This window comes from Elephantulus edwardii, unplaced genomic scaffold (assembly GCF_000299155.1).
Source record: "Elephantulus edwardii isolate Elephantulus edwardi_28Jun2011 unplaced genomic scaffold, EleEdw1.0 scaffold00290, whole genome shotgun sequence".
NCBI lineage: Eukaryota > Metazoa > Chordata > Mammalia > Macroscelidea > Macroscelididae > Elephantulus > Elephantulus edwardii.
In genome coordinates this window covers 818,328-835,175 of record NW_006400040.1, presented here as the reverse complement: position 1 = coordinate 835,175, position 16,848 = coordinate 818,328, and the positions used below count along the sequence as shown (strand labels likewise).

The following is a 16,848-nucleotide window of genomic DNA, read 5'->3' as shown; positions in this document are numbered from 1 at the left end:
TCACTTGATTGTGCTCATGTGAATCTTGTGAACAGAACAGGGGAACTCTGTATGGTTTAAAATTTAGAAGGCAGTATGTTGGGAGTATATAGCCATCTCCATACCTATTCAGTCTGTATCCTGAGCAAATAATTCAAGAAGCTGAACTATATGAAGAGGAGTGTGGCATCAGGTTTGGAGGGAGAGTCATCAATAACCTGTGTTATGCAGATGACACAAACTTTTTTTGCTGAATGTGAGGAGGACTTGAAACAATTGTCGCAGAAGATCAAGGAATGCATCCTTCTGTATGGATTGCACTTCAGTGTCAAGAAAAAAAAAAGATTCTTACCACTGGTCTGATAGGCAACATCATAATGAATGGAGTAGAGATTGAAACTGTCAACAGCTCCATCTTGATTGGATCCATAATAAACACCCTTGGTACGAGCACTCAGGAAATAAGGAGACACATTGTTCCAGGAAAATCTGCAGTTAGGGACCTCTCCAAATTATTGAGGACTAATGATATCAGTTTGAGGACTAAGGTGTGCATGATTTAGACAACAGTCTTTTTGATCAATTGCTGTACATCTGAGAGCTCGACAATGAAGAAGGTAAACAGAAAAATAATTGACGCCTTGGGTTGTGGTGTTGGAGCAGAGCACTGAACATCCCACAGACGGTCAAAAGAATAAACATGTATGTCTTGGAGAGGGTGCAGCCAATGTGCTCTTTGACGTCAAGAATAATGAGGCTTCGCCTGACATACTTTGGGCATCTTGTTAGGAGGGGCTGTTCCATGATGCTAGGAAGGCTGGAGGGTTGGTAATGGAATGGAAGGCCCTCAACTAGGTGAATTGACATGGTCACTGCTACAATGGGATCTTTTGTGTCAGGAAGTATGAAGATGGCATGGGATTCTAAACAGGGTTCAAATCTTTTGTTCATAGAGTCTCTAAGAATAATACTTGAGTTGACAACACTGAACAACAGGAACAAAACCTTAGAAGGAAGAAACCAACTCTCTTTCTTTCCAAGAAAAGCTGATGTACTTCAACCTCCAGAAACCCATAGCCTTTTGATTATCAGAAAGAGTTTGTTCCTGAAAAAGGGCATCATACTTGGAAAAGTAGATGAATCACTTTCTATAAGATCAATTTACCCAGGAACTACAGCAGTGGGGTTAAGCTTAACAATAATTTGAAGGATGGTGGACCCATATTGTATATATTTTATGTTTATAGAAGAGCTCTATTGAAATTGTTTTTGTTGTTGTTGTTGTTGTTATGTGCTGTCGAGTCACCTGTGACTCATAGTGACCCTGTGTACAAAAGTCCTAAACCCTGCTCTATCCTGTGCCAACCTAATTGTCTCTGACACACCTACCACCATTACGTCGGTCACTGAATCAGTCCACGTCTTCAAGGGTCTTCCCCTCAAGAGCTATCCCTCCATCCTTCCAAGCATTATGTTTTTCTCCAAGGACTGGTCCCTTTTTGCAACATATCCGTTGTATGTCACACGAATTCTCTGAGTCCTTTCCTTCAAGGAACAGCCTAGTTTCACTCTCTGTAAGATGAACCTGTCTGTTCTCCTAGTAGTCCATGGTAGATTCAATACTATTATCCAGAATGACAGCTGAAAAGTATCAATTCTCTTTCTGTCATCTCTAGTCATTGTCCAGCTTTCTGATGCATAGCAGGTAATTTTTAAGACTAGATCAGGCTTGGATCAGGTGCATTTTAGTATAGGAGTTATCTTTTATTATGTGAATAATGGCACTTATCAATAACAATATTTAATATAATTATTGATACATTGGAAACCCTCTTCCACATAAGGACAAAAAAATCCTCCCTTATTCAGTTTCTACTTAACTTTCATTATTGAGGCATTCTCTGAGCAAACTGTTGTTAACATGCCATTGAATCAGAATTGAAACCTACCCTCCATACAGCAGCTTCTGAAGTGGAACTGTGTGTGTCTTTGAATTGTCAAGGCAACTCCTTACCACTAAGTCATTATAAAAGCACAGGTACTCTCTCTTCCCTTTTTTCCTCTTACCATTTTATTTATCAACATGTGAGGTCCATATTCACCAGCTGTTCTGAGGGAGAAGGAAGAGTAGTCTCCTCTCTTGAGATTGTTGTTGTTATGTGCTGTTGAGTCGCCTGTGACTCATAGCAACCCTATGTACAAGAGCCCTAAACCCTGCTCTATCCTGTGTCAACCTCACCGTCTCCGACACACTCACTGCCACCACCCCAATCACAGAATCAATTCATATCATCGAGGATCTTCCTCTCCTGAGCTATCCTTCCACTCTCCAAAGCATGATGTCCCTCTCCAAGGACCAGTCCCTCCTTGCAACATCCCTTCAGAATCCTGGGCTCTAAGCATTCTGACTTCCCCCTCTCTAAGACAAACCTGTTTGTTCTCCTAGCAGTCCGTGTTATATTCAATACTCTTCTACAGTACCACAACTCAAAGGCATCAATTCTCTTTCTGTCATCCATAGTCACTGTCCAATTCTTTGATGCATAGCACATAATTGCTAAGACTCTAGCCCGGAGCAGATTCACTTTAATCTCCAGCCTGACTTCATTGCTCTTCAGTACTCTTGAGAGGTCCCTGACAGCTGACTTTCCCAATGCAATTCATCTCTTGATTTCTTAGCTGCTGGTACCAAGAGTGTTTACTGTGGAGCCAAGCAAACTAAAACTATTCACTATCTCAATCTCTTCACCATCCATAATGATGCTGCCAATTGGCCCAGTGGTGAGAATCTTTGTTTTCTTGATGTTGAGCTTAAATCCGTATTGAAGGCTTGCAGTCCTTGACCTTCTTCTGCAAGCGCTTCAGGTCCTCCTCAGTTTCAGCAAGCAGAGTTGTGTCATCTGCATAACGCAGGTTGTTGATGATTCTTCCACCAATCCTGATGCCACATTCCGCCTCGTACAGCCCACCGACTCAGATGATCTGTTCTGCATAGAGATTGAAAAGGTATGGAGACAGAATACATCCCTGGTAGATCCCCTTCTTGATTTTGAACCATGTAGTGTCTCCTTGCTCTGTTCTGATAACTGCCTCTTGGTCCAAGTATAGGCTTCGCATAAACACAACCACATGTTCTGGAATTCCCATTCTTCCAGAGTCAGCCTTAGATTGTTGTGATCCACACGTTTTTGGATAATTTTCAGCAGAATCTTGCTTGCATGTGCTATTAATGGTAATTTCCGCACTCTGTTGGTTACCTTTCTTTATAATGGGAACAAATATCAATCTTTTCAAGTCAGTTGTCCAGCTGGCTGTTCTCCAGATTTCATGGCACAACTAGGGAACACATCCAGGGCAGCGTCTGTTTGTTGAAAGATGTCAATTGGTTGTCAATTGGTAATGCTGTCAACTCCTGGAGCCTTGTTTTTGCCAATTCCTTCAGAGCAACTCGAACTTCCTCCTTCATTATCACAGGCTCTTCCTCATATGTTATTTCATTAAATTCTTCTGTGTCAGCCAATTCCTTCTAATGCAGTGACTTTGTGTACTCTTTCCATCTTCTTTTAATGCTTTCTGTATCATGTAACATTCTACCCAAAGTATCCTTAAATATTGCCACCCATAGCTTGAATGTGTATCTTGCTTTGTAGTCCCAAGGTGGTGCCTTTTGAAATTTTCTGTTCAGCTCTTTGATTTCTTCCTTTGCCTTTGGCTTCTTGGCACTCTAATGCAATACCGAGTCTCATCTGACATCCATCTTGGTATTTTCTTCTTTTTCAGACTTTGTAATGATCTTTTGCATTTTATCTGTCTGTCTGTCTGTCTGTCTGTCTATCTATCTATTTATCTATCTATCTATTTTTAAATTTAGTTTGTTTATTTTTCATTTCAATGAACATCTACAGAGATTTTGGAATTCCATTCATTCATTGTTGCACCCTTCTCCCCGCACTGCTCCTCTCCTTGAAAAGCAAAAGAAAAACTCCCTCATTGGTACACAATCCCCCCGCGATCTTTTGCATTCTTCATGGACAATTTTCTTGATATCCTCCCAGAGCTCATTTGGTCTACACTCATAGGTGCTCAAGACCTCAAACCTGTTCCTGAGATCATTTTGAAATTCGAGAGGGGTAGACTTAAGGTCAAATTTTGGTTCCCATGGATTTGATTTCATTTTCCTCAACTTCAGCTTGAATTTGCATATGAGTAGTTGGTGGTCCCACAGTCAGCACCTGGCCTGGTTTTCACAGCTGATAATTGAGCTTCTCCAGCAAGTCTTTCCACAAATGTAATCTATTTGATACCTATGCATACCATCAGGTGATATGCATGTGTATAACCTGTGTTTGTGTTTCTTATAAAAGGTATTTGCAATGAATGAACTATGGAATGTGCAGAATTCTATCATTGTCTCTCCAGCCTCATTTCTCTCACCAAGTCCATGTTTTCCAGCTAATGATCCTTCTTCCTTGGAACTTTTGTGTTCCAGTCATGCATTATTATCAATGCATCTTAATTGCATGTTTGATCAATTTCTGGTTGCAAAAGTTGGTAGAAATTTCCCATTCCCTCCACTTTGGCCTAGTGGCCAGAAGCTGCACAGCAATCCCAAAGACATTCGGTTCAAATTCACCAGATACTCCGCTGGAGGAGGAGGGGCAATCTCCTCCTGTACCAGTCAGATGTGATTTGACGGTAGGCACCCTTGAGATTAAGTGCCTTGAAAACTCTCTAGAAAGTCCCTATGGGTCAGTTCCAACTCATGGTACACAACAACAACATGCTGTATTATGACTTTAAAACTGCCTGTTTCCCTAAAGGAGGATGCTTCCTACATTAGTGCAAAGATTTCTATTGTATTATTCATTGAGTTTTTCTAACACTTTTGATGTTATTTAATATATTTGCATCCAAAATAAATACTAGGTTGAATGAATTAGAATTTGTTTTCTTTATTCCTTTTAATTTTGCCACTTTATTTTACAATTCAACTTGCAACATCTTATTGTATAATTTTTATTCCTACCATTCTACTAAAACTGATGCTTTAGAAGTGGCCAGAGATTGCCTATTTATTATTTAATTCTATTTATTACTGAAAGAGGAATCTCTCTTAAATTCTTAGTTGCTTAGAAACTTTTTTGTTTACTTATTTGTTGGTCTGTTATTTGACTACTCTCTAAATTTTGCTTTGTATTTTAAAAATATTTCAATGTTTTTATTATATTACTAATAATTTTTTTTATTTCTTTATGAATTCCTTGGCCTGGTTTCTTTGCTTTTTAAAACTATGAACATTTTTTTTCCTTAGTGCCTAAAAAAGCCTAAAGGGAAAAAAAGCTTTGAAGCTTTAAAAAAAAAACACAAAAAACATTCTCACCTACAACCAGGAGAAGATAAAATAGATGAATGGACCTTCTAAGAATCAAATCCCTATGCACATCCAAAACCTTCTCCAAAAGGATAAAAAGGGGAGCCACAGACTGGGAAAAAGTATTTGGTAATGAGCTATCAGATAAGGGACTTATATCCAGAATTTATAAAATACTTAAGCACCACAACAAGATAAAGGTAAATAATTAAATACAAAAAATGGGCACAGGATGTGAACAGACACTTCACTGAAGAAGACATTCAGATGGCTAACAAGCACATGAAGAAATGTTCAAAATCCCTAGCTCTAAGAGAGATGCAAGTCAAAACAACTAGAGATATCATCTCACCCCAGTCAGAATAGCATAATTTAACAGAACAGCAAGTAACAAATGGTGGCGAGGTTGTGGAGAGACTGCAACCCTTCTTCACTGTTGGTGGGAATGTAAAATGGTGCAACCCCTGTGGAAAGCGGTATGGCGCTTTCTCAAAAAGTTGCAAATAGAGATACCATTTGACCCAGCAATTCCACTACTGGTAATACTGTCACCCAAGCAGGTATATATGCACACCCATGTTTATTGTGGCTTTGTTCACAATAGCAATGAGTTGGAAACAACCTAAGTGCCCATCAACAAACATATGGATAGAGAAGCTGTGGTATATTCACACAATGGAGTACTATGCTGCATTGAAAAACAAGGAACTCATGCAATATTATTCAAAATGGTTGACGTTGCAGAACATTATGCTGAGTGAAGTATCTCTGTCACAAAAGGACAAATACTACATGGTGCCACTGTTGTAGAACAGTACTGACATTGGGTTTGGAGGGAGACTGAGAAAGATGGGTTCAATAATGTATACTACACTGAAACAGATGAGGGAGAAAACTGTTTAAAAGGGATATGTGATTAGGTATTTTTGTCTTGACTGGAGTTCAGAGCAAAGGCTGCATAGTGGAGTGGACCTGAGGGGAGGGATTTTAAAACAATGAAAGAATTTTTCTTTTACTTTTCCAAGAGGGTAGTGTACTAGAAGGGAGGGTTGGGAAGGGAGAAAAGTGCAACAGTGAATGAATGGAAATCCAAAGTCTCTGTAAATTTTCACTGAAATTAATAATAAATTTTTAAAAAAGGGGATAAAAACAAAAAAATTCCCTACTATGAGTTTATCCATTGTCTTGTAATCTCTTCTACATTTTTATGTTTACATTCTGTTTTCTCCTCTCAGAGCTTTAATTACTGACATATTTGGACATTTCTAGTATTAAAAATATCCACTTAGAAGAAATTTACACAAACTGACATAATTTAGTTGCATATTGTTTACTTGTAGTCATTATTTTTAAATTTAGAATTTTCTCTATAAATTTCTGATTTTTTGCACCTTTTCATTATGTTTAGATTATCTTAGGTGGGTGAAGGTAGTGGCAGAGGGATGAGGATGGGTGTGTAGGGTAATCATAGGGACCCACAGTTTGATGGGTGGAGGGTGGGGTAGGTAAAGGATATGAGAAAGATGCAGTGTGAAAAACAATGTACAATGTAGATAAACTTTGTAAATAAACCAGTATAAAATGAAAAACAAAATAAAAAGTGCGACCAGACTCTATATGCTACAATACAAATTACAGAACCTACAAAAAAATCTCCAATTTTCACATGACTCTCCATTATTAAGTTGATAGAGACTTATAGGGACCCTCCATCAAGTTTCCAAGGCTGTAACTTGCAATGGGAGAAAACCTCCCATCTTCTAAGAAACCACACACTGGTGGGTTAGTAGGAGAACTTATTACAGACTGTGCCACCAGTGGGGTTTCTTAATTTCAAAATAAGATCTTGTCTTTTTGACATAGAAGCAAAATTTTCCTGAGTTGAGCAGTTGTACACATAAAAAGTTCCTGCAAAAATTCCATTTTTTTACATTTTCCTAAGTTATTTTTTATAGTCACCTACCAAATATTTGTGAAGGGGAATAGTAGTATTTTGGAAGAAATTCCTTAAATTAACAAAATTTTTTCTATGTAATTGTAATGCCATGAAAACACTCAGTAGTTCTTTGACAGATAAAATAACTTGAATTCATCATTATTGTTTAATTTCCAAATAAAAAATGAAGTCATGATGTCAGAGTATTTATTTATAAAAATGACCGAACATTCTGCATTTGCTGAGTTTATTTTGTGTTAATAAAAGAGTTTGCTTTGTGACTGTATTTCTGAAAACACCTTTCTTTTTTTCATTATCCTTAGCTATACTATAATTGTTCCTGCATTACCAAAGGATTATCAATTCAAAATAATGAAGATTCTTTTAATGATGCTGTCCTTGGGAATTGTGAGGCAAAGTGTTATCAGTTACCTTTGTTTATTTCTTTTCTCTTTTCCGTAATTGTATTTTCTGCTTTATCTATTGTACCCAGCATCGTAACCCTTCTCCGGTACGTATATATTTTTCATAATTTTTTAAATTTAATATATGGACTGCTAAGAAAACAAACAGATTCATCCTGGAGAGGGTTAAACCGGGCTGCTCCTTTGAGGCAAGGATTCTGAGGCTCCGTCTGACATCCTTTGGTCATGTTGTAAGGAGAGACTGGTCCTTGGAGAATGACATCATACTTGGGAGGGTGGAGGGCGGGCGCAAGAGGGGAAAGCCCTCTGGGAGATGGATTGATTCAGTGACTGGGGCAATCGGGATGTGTGTCGGAGACAATGAGATTGGCACAGGACAGAGCAGAGTTTAGGGCTGTTGTACATAGGGTCGCTATGAGTCGCAAGTGACTCAACGGCACATAACAACAGCAGTACTAGAAGAATTTAATTCTAAAGACATTTTTAAATATTATATTATTTTTCTCTACCTTTCATGGTAACAGATACTCTGTGGAGTAAATTATGACCTTGTCACTATACATGAAATATTAAATTTTCTCTTTTAATTTATATGTATAAAATATATAGATTACAAATTTAGTTGAAATTTAATTTAAAACAAAATCATCTATTTATCTTACCATGCCTTGAAAACTCAGAAATAAATGCATATTCTAATAATGATACATGATTTAAATAAAAACTTAAAAGCATAAATCAACATTAATTATTGGCTCATATGTAAGACAATTTTATTACAAGTAACACTAACTGCCACTGACAGAGGTATATAATATGCTGTTTGTTGTTAGGTACCATTGAATTGACTACAACATAAGTTGTTGTATACCGTTGAGTTGAAATTAACCCATAACGCACCCTCCAGTTAATCACACAGGGGGAGATTGCCCATCTTTCTGTCGCCACAACTTATAGGGAACATATGAAAAACTAATCTGCACCTTGCTGTGTCCTAAACCAACTCATGCTCTCTGTTGTGGTCAAGGCCATTATGGTAGTCACTGTGTCAAATTATCATGCCAAGAATCTTTCTCTTTTTATCACTGATCATCTATTTTTCCCTAGAATGATGTATTTTTCCAAGGAAAAATAACAATAATGCCTCCTGGCAATATGCCAAAATAATGTGGAGTGAATTTTCAGTATACCTGGTTACACTTTTTCGGAAACAGACTTGTTTGTTCTTTTGTGAGTTCATGGAATGTTGAGTACTCGCCTTCAAGAGCATAATTCAAAAGGATTTGTTCTTTATTGGTCTTCTTTATTCTTGCTCAGTTTTTCATGTTTAATAGTAAGTAATTGGACAAGACTATGGCTTGGATCGACTACACCTAACTCTTTAAACTTATATCCTTAATTTTGAGCACTTTGCCAAGGTCCTTAACAACAGATTTCCCCAATGCAAAACATCTTTTGAGTTCTTGACTGGATCCAAGTGAAAGTAAATCATTGATAATCTGAATCTTTTCTCCATCCACCATGATGTTGTGGGTTGATCCATATAGTATATCTTTTTGACTGATATGCTTCTCAAATTGAATAAAGAAAGGATACAACCCTGACACATACCTTTTTTAAAATTTCAGTTCTGTAGTGTTTTCTTGTTCTCTTTCTATAATGATTTAATTTTTTTAATGAATTTTTATTTTATACTGGTTTACTTAAAAAGTATGTATACTTTATTTTTACCCTGGATCCTTCTCATTTCCTTTACCCAACCCCTCCTTCTAGCCATCAGATTGTGCAACCCTATGATTAGGCCCCTTTCCATCCTCACTCTTCTGTTCCTACCCACCCTTCTTTGGATTGTCATGCACATTTTACTAGTTATCTTTCTGCTACTACAATAATGGTCATACTTTTTACATATATGACCTTAAGGGACTGAGTTAGTTCACTTAGGATAATGTTCTCCAATCCTTCCCAACTTAGGTGGTGATTTTAAAAAGTCATTGCTCTTGCGTGCTGCATAGTATCCCATTGTATGAATGTGCTATAATTTCTCAACCCATTCAATTTTAATTTGACTGTATCCATGTTCTGGAGTTGGTTAATCATACTGCTATAATCAGTGGTGTACAACTCTCTGTTTATGCCTCAGTTCTCATTTTCTCAGGGTATATTCCAAGCAGCAGAATAGATAGGTCAAATGGAGTTTCGGTGTTGTTTTTTTTCTTCTTTTTTTAAATGAACTTTAATGAACATTTACAGAGATTTTGGATTTCCATTCATTCATTGTTGCACTTTTCTCCCTACCACTCCTCCCTCCCAGTTCGATCTTCTCTTTAAAAAGTAAAAGAAAAGTTCCTTCGTTGGTATACAGTCCTGCTGACCCAAGTACACTCCACTGTGCAACCTTCATTCTGGACTCTTTTGATAACCATAATACCCTATCCTATATAGCTTTTTAAATGGTCTCTCCCTCATCTATTTCAATGCAGTATACATAATTTATCCAGTTTTTCTCTGTCTTACCCCAACCCTGATGCCTGTCCCATTCTACAACAGTGGCACTATGCAGTATTTGTCTTTTTGTGACTGAGATATTTCAGTTAGCATAATGTCCTCCAGAGTTACCCATCTTGAATAATATTGCATGAGTTCTTGTTTTTCAATGCAGCATAGTATTCCATTGTGTGAATATACCACAGCTTCTCTATCCATTTGTTTATCGATGGGCACTTAGGCTATTTCCAACTCCTTGCTATTGTGAACAAAGCTGTGATAAACATGGGTGTGCATTTATCTGCTTGGATATCAGTTATGGTCTCTTTGGGGTATATTCCCAGTAGTGGAATTGCTAGATCAAATGCTATCTCTATTTGCAACTTTTTGAGAAAACGCCACACCTCTTTCCACAGTGTTCTGCTTTGGGAGGAAACTCCAAATTGCCTTCCAGAATGGTTGCACCATTTTACAATCCCAACAATGTATGAGAGTTTCTACCTCTCTACATCCCCTCTAACATTTATTGGTTGCTGCCCTACTAAACTTGGGCACTGCTACTGGGGTGAGATGGTATCTCATTGTGGTTTTAATTTGCATCTCTCTTATTACCAGTTATTTTGAGTACTTCTTCATGTGTCTGTTGGCCATCTGAATATCTTCCACTGCAAAAAGTCTTTCCATGTCTTTTGCCCATTTTATAATTGCGTTATCTGTCTTTTTCTGGTAGAGTCCATGTAGAAGTCTACAAACTTTTGATATGAAACCCTTGTCTGAAATAGTATCAAATGTTCCCCCCTTCCCAGTCTGTAGGTTTTATTTTCACTCTGTTAAAAAAATTTTTTTATGCATACAGGGATTTAATCTTTTGGTCTCATTTATCAATTTTTCCCTTTTCAGATTGTGCATTTCTGGCTGTATTTGGCTGTCTCTTTATACCTTAGACTCCAGGCTGCTCCTTGGAGGCAAGGATTCTGGGGCTCCGTCTGACATACTTTGGACATGTTGTAAGGAGAGACAGGTCTTTAGAGAGGGACATCATGCTGGGTAGAGTAGAGGGACAGCGCAGGAGGGGAAGACCCTCTATGAGGTGGATTGATTCAGTGACTGGGGTACTCGGGATGGGTGTGTCAGAGGCAATGAGATTGGCACAGGATAGAGCACAGTTTAGGGCTGTTGTACATAGGGTTGCTATGAGTCACAAACAACTCGACGGCACATAACAACAAAAACAACAACAACAACAATGATGTTTATGGTTTGGGCTTTAACCTTAGGTCTCTGATCCACCATGAGTTGATTTTTGTGTGTGGTGTGAGGTGTGTATCCTATTTCAACTTTCTGCGGGTAGCAGTCCCGTTTTATCACCATTTGTAGAAGAGGTTGTCATTTCTCCATTGTATAGATTTTATTTCCTTGTCAAATATTAGTTGACTATAGATAGAGAGTCCATTTCTGGGTTCTCGACTCTATTCCATTGGTCTATGTCCCTGTCATTGTACCAGTACCATGCAGTTTTGGTTACTACCACTGTGTAGTAGGTTTTGAGAACAAGGAGTGCTATGCCTCCCACTTAATATTTGTTTTTCAGAAGTGCTTTGATTATTTTAGATCTCTTTCCTCTCCAAGCAAACTTGACAATTTCTCTTTCCATCTACTTGAAAACTGAATTTGATATCTGTATTGGAATTGTGTTGAACATGTAGATTGCTTTTGGTAGGATTGTGATTTTCACAATATTGAGTCTTTCTATCCATGAACAGGGAACATTTTTCCATTTATTTAGTTCTTTTGTTGTGTCTTGCAGTATGGTTTGTTTTGTTTTTGTTTTTTTTTTAAATTTTCTTTGTATATTTATTTTGTGTCTCCAGTTAGGTTACTTTCCAAGTGTTTCACTTTATGGTTAACTATTGTAGATGGTCAGGGAGCTCTGGTGCCCTACTGGCAAGAAGCTGCATTGCAATCACAAAGGGACGTGGTTCGAGGCCACCAGCAGCTCCATGGGAGAAGGATGAGCAGTCTCCTCCTTTATGATTAACTGCCTCTGAATACGGGATGGAGGTTCAGCTATGAATGGGTTCCGACTCTATGGTACACAACAACAGCAACATTCTAAATTGTATTGTTTTCTTGTTTGCTTCTCTGAGTTCTCTTTGTTACTGCAGAAGAATCCCACTGACTTTAATATTGATCTTACATCTTGCCACTCTACCAAACAGGTCTATAAGCTCTAACAATATTTTTTTTCTTGAGTCTGAGGTTTTCTGTGCACACTATCATATCATAGACATTTAGCAATAGTATAACCATCACTCTTGGCTTCAAAGAGAAAGAATTATGAAGTGTACCCTCACATACTTTGGGCATGTTGCTAGGAGGTTCTGTTCCTTGGAGAGGAACATAATGCTTGGAAGGGTGGAGGGTCAACAAAGGAGAGGAAGACCCTCAAGCAGGTGGATTAACATGATGACTGCTGCAGTGGGCTCTTGTGTGTCAGGAAACTTGAGGATGGTATAGGATAGAAGAGGGTCCAGATCTTTTGTTCATAGGGTTGCTAAGAGCCATACTCAACTCAACGGCACCTAACAGCAATAACAACAGCAACAATATCTCTTTGCCAATCAAGATGCCTTTTATTTCCTTCTCTTGTCCTATTACCCTATCAAGAACTTCCAATGCTATATTACTATATTGAATAGAAGTGGTGACAATGGGCATCCTTTTTTGGTCCCTGTTTACAAGAAAAATACTTACAGCCTTTAGCCATTGAGAATGATATTGGCTCTTAGTTTAGCAAAAACACTTTTCACTATGTTGAGGAAATTCCCTTCTATTTCTATTTTGCTGAATATCCTTTATCATAAAGAGATGTTGTGTTTTGTCAAATGTTTTTTTATGCATCAATTGTTAAGATCATATGTTGTTGGTAAGTGCCATTGAGTCATAGGCGACTCATAGCAGCTCTATGAATGAAAGACCTGGACACTTGTATAGCTTTCATCCTTTCTCCGGGTTCATAGCGTTTCCAGAGGCAAGCTATTTCAGAAGTGGATGCCACTCCTGCTTCCAAGCTTGTTTTAATCAGGGAGTTACACCAAACACTGTCCACCATGGGTAACCATTCTCACATTTGGTACATCAGTGTCACAGTGTTCAGCTTTACAATGACCATGAGTTTCCTCTCTGTAAAGCAAGTGGACAGGCCAGGGCTATGCCACCTAGAAGACTGTGTCACCAAAAACAGTTAAAGACAGGCCTGAGGGCCATAGATTAGACGCACCCATCTATGGTTTGGTAACATCACTTTCTGCCTGCTAGACTACCTGACCTCTCTCTATGCTGCTGTTGTTGTTAAGTGCCATCAAGTCATAGGTGACTCATAGCAACCCTATGAACAAAAGACCTGGAAACTTATATAATATCATATAGTTCTTTTTATTTCCTTTGTTAATGTGGTGAATTTTTTTAATGTGACTTATTTCTAGTTTTATGGCATTGTGATTTGAGAAGATACTTTGTATTATTTCAGTGTTTATTATTTTTCTTATGTTGAACCATCTTCGTATATCTGTTATGAACTCCACTTGATAATGATGAATTATGTTTTTTATGTGATTTTTTATTCTATTGGCTAGGATTTTATGAAGGATTTCCACATCTATATTCATGAGAGATAGTGGTTTGCCATTTTCTTGCTTGGTAATATCTTTGCCTGATTTTGGTATTAGGTTTATGCTTGCTTCATTGAAACACTCTGGGAATGTTCCTTCCTTTTCAATTTTTTTTACATAATTAAGTAGTATTGGTGCTAAATCCTCTCTGAATATTTGGTAGAATTCGGCTGTCAAGCCATCTGCTCTAGGACTTTTCTTATGGGGAAGTCTATTTATGACCTGTTCAATTTCTTCTTTTGTGATGGGTCTGTTTACATGTTCTTGACTTCTGTCTCTGTCAATCTGGGTAAACCATGAGTTTCAAAGAACTTGTCCATTTCCTCTAGTTTTTTTAATGTATCAGAGTATAGCTTTTTAGAGTATTCTGATATTATTGATTTGATTTCATCTGTTTCTATTGTAATTTCCTCTCTCTCATTTCTCAATCAAATTATGTGTCTTCTGATATTTTTTATTAAATTTGCCAGTGGTTTTTCAGTTTTATTGGCCCTTTAAAAAAGTCCTGTTCTTATTGATGGTTTCAGTTGTTTTCCTGTTTTCTATCTCATTGATTTCAGCTCTTCTCCTTATAATTTCCTTTCTTCTAGAGGCTGTACGATTAGATTGTTGGTCTTTTTCCATTTGATGAAGGTGTTGAGTTATACAATGGTTTTTCTTCTTTCTTCATTTTTTATGTATGTGCCTATTGCTGTGAACTGCCCCATGAGGACTGCCTTATCTGTATCCCAGAAGTTTTGCTATGTTGTATTTTCATTTTTATTTGTTTCAAGGATTTTTTTTTAATTTCATGGTTTATTTCTTTTATAACTCTATCATGTTCTAGCAGAGAGTTATTTAGCTTCACATGGGTGATTTTGTAAGCTTATCATCCTGTGATTTCTTTCTAGTTTTATGGCTTTGTGGTCTGAGAGGATACTTTGGATCATTTCACTGTTCTTTAATTTGTTGAGGCTTATTTTGTCCCTTAATATGTGATTGATTCTGAAGAATGTACCATGGGCACTTGAGAAGATAGTTAATTGAGTTTTAGTTGGGTGCAGTACCTTGAATACATCCACAAGGTCTAGTTGGCTGATTCTTTAGTTTAGATCTGCATCTTTGTTAAGTTGACCATTCTTTGCTGAGAGTGGTGTGTTAAGTCTCTTGCCACTATTGTGGTGCTGTCTATTTCTTTCTTCCATTCTCTTAATGTATTTATTTTGCAGTTCAATCATTTGGTGTATAAATATTGACCAAGGTTAAGTCTTTTTGATCTGTTGTTCCTTTAATCAGTGTGCAATATCCTTCCTTATATTTTATGGAGGTTTACATTCTGAAGTCTGTTTTATTAGAGATTAGTTTTGCTACTTCTGATTTTCTGTGATTGCCATTTTCTCGTTATATTTTTTTCCACACTTTGACTTTGAGTCTGCTTTCCTCTCTAGTTTTTAGATGTGTTTTTTGTAGGCAACATATTGATGAGCTTTGGGCTTTATTTGTTTTTCCTTTCTGCTACTCTTTTAATTGGGGCATTTAGTCCATTCACATTAAGTGTGATTATTGTCAGGCCAGGTTTTACCATTGCCATTTTGCTGTGTTTCTTTTTCTGTTGTTTCTTGTTACTATGGTCCATCCACTTTGCTTTGGCCTCTCCATGTGAAATACTTCACTTAAAGTTTCTTCTAGTGTTGTTCTTGTTTTCACAAATTCCTTAAGTTCCTTCTTTACTGAAAATGATCTAATTTCTCCTTCTTATTTGATGGAGATCTTTGCTGAATACAGGATCCTTGGCTGGCAATTGTTTACTTTCAACTCTCTGTATATGCCATCTCATTGTCTTCTAGCTCTCATGGTTTCTGCTGAGTAATCAGAACTTAATCTAATTGTTTTCCCTTTGTAGGTGACTTTTTGTTTTTCTTGTGTTTTTAATATTCTGTCCTTATCTTTTATATTGGAGAAATTGACTATGATAAGTTTGATATTTTTTTTGAGGGGGTGTCTAGTCTATTTAGTGTTCACTGTGCTTCTTGAATGTGAATTTCCCAAAATAATTGTGAAGTTTTCTTCTGGTATCTCTTTCACAATTTTTATCCATGACTTCCCTGTCACTCCCATGTTCTGGAATTCCAATCATAATATATGTCATCACACATGATTCTAATCTTTTCTTCATTTTCTTTATGTCTCATCTCTGATTTTTCTTCTAATATGTTTTCAAATGAGGCTTTTGTTATCCAGCTCACTGACTCTATGTTCTACCACTTCAGTTCTAATTTCTGTCCTACCAGTGTGTTGAACACTTCTGCCATTTCAGTCTTAGTATTTTGGTTGCATTTTTATGCTTTTCTGTTACTTCCAGTACTCTATTGGCTGTACCCTCTCTGTCTAGTGATGATCTTTTTAAGTTTTTGTACTGCTTTATCTTCCATCTTTAAAATTTTCTTCCATAGCTGTTAAAGTTGTTCCTCATCAGTACATTACTTCTGAATCACTTTTTCTGGGGTATTTGCTCTCTTTATGTCTTCCACTATTTCTTCCATCATTTGTATCTTCTTCTGTAGCTGTTCAAAAAAACGCACACTGGAACTGCAGCCCCTTGACCTGCAGGCTGGGATGTGAGTTTGCACTCTTTAGCAGACACAGGGGAAGTGGTGGCTGGAAGAAGCTCATGGTGCCTGATTACACCACACAGGCCTTGCTTGGTGTCTTGCAGTGGAGCTATGGTAAAATCCACAATGAGCATGACTCGACACTGTGTAACTATTTCTTCCCAGGGAATAACTATCAGTAAGCCAAAAGTATTTGAATTGAAGCTTGACCATATTTTACTTCTGAGGAGCACTCTGGCTTCACTTTTTGTAAGAGATATCTGTTTTTGGCACTCTATGAGATATTCAGTACTCTTCTCTAACACTGCAGTTCAAAGATGCCAATTCTTCTCTTTCTTATGTATTGTCCAGCTCTCAGAGGCATAGCAAGTTACTGAATAGACCATGG

The 16,848-nt window shown here is 37.4% G+C and overlaps 1 protein-coding gene across 1 annotated transcript in view; it reads left to right on the top strand.

Annotated features, from left to right (window-relative positions):
• Positions 1-16,470, top strand: part of SLCO6A1 (solute carrier organic anion transporter family, member 6A1) — a 139,484-nt gene extending 123,014 nt beyond the window's left edge. Inside the window, exons 10-11 of the mRNA XM_006900688.1 lie at positions 7,610-7,797; positions 16,413-16,470. Coding sequence (XP_006900750.1) covers positions 7,610-7,797; positions 16,413-16,470 — 246 coding nt within the window. The remainder of the gene's footprint in view (positions 1-7,609; positions 7,798-16,412) is intronic.
• Positions 16,471-16,848: the final 378 nt, after the last annotated feature.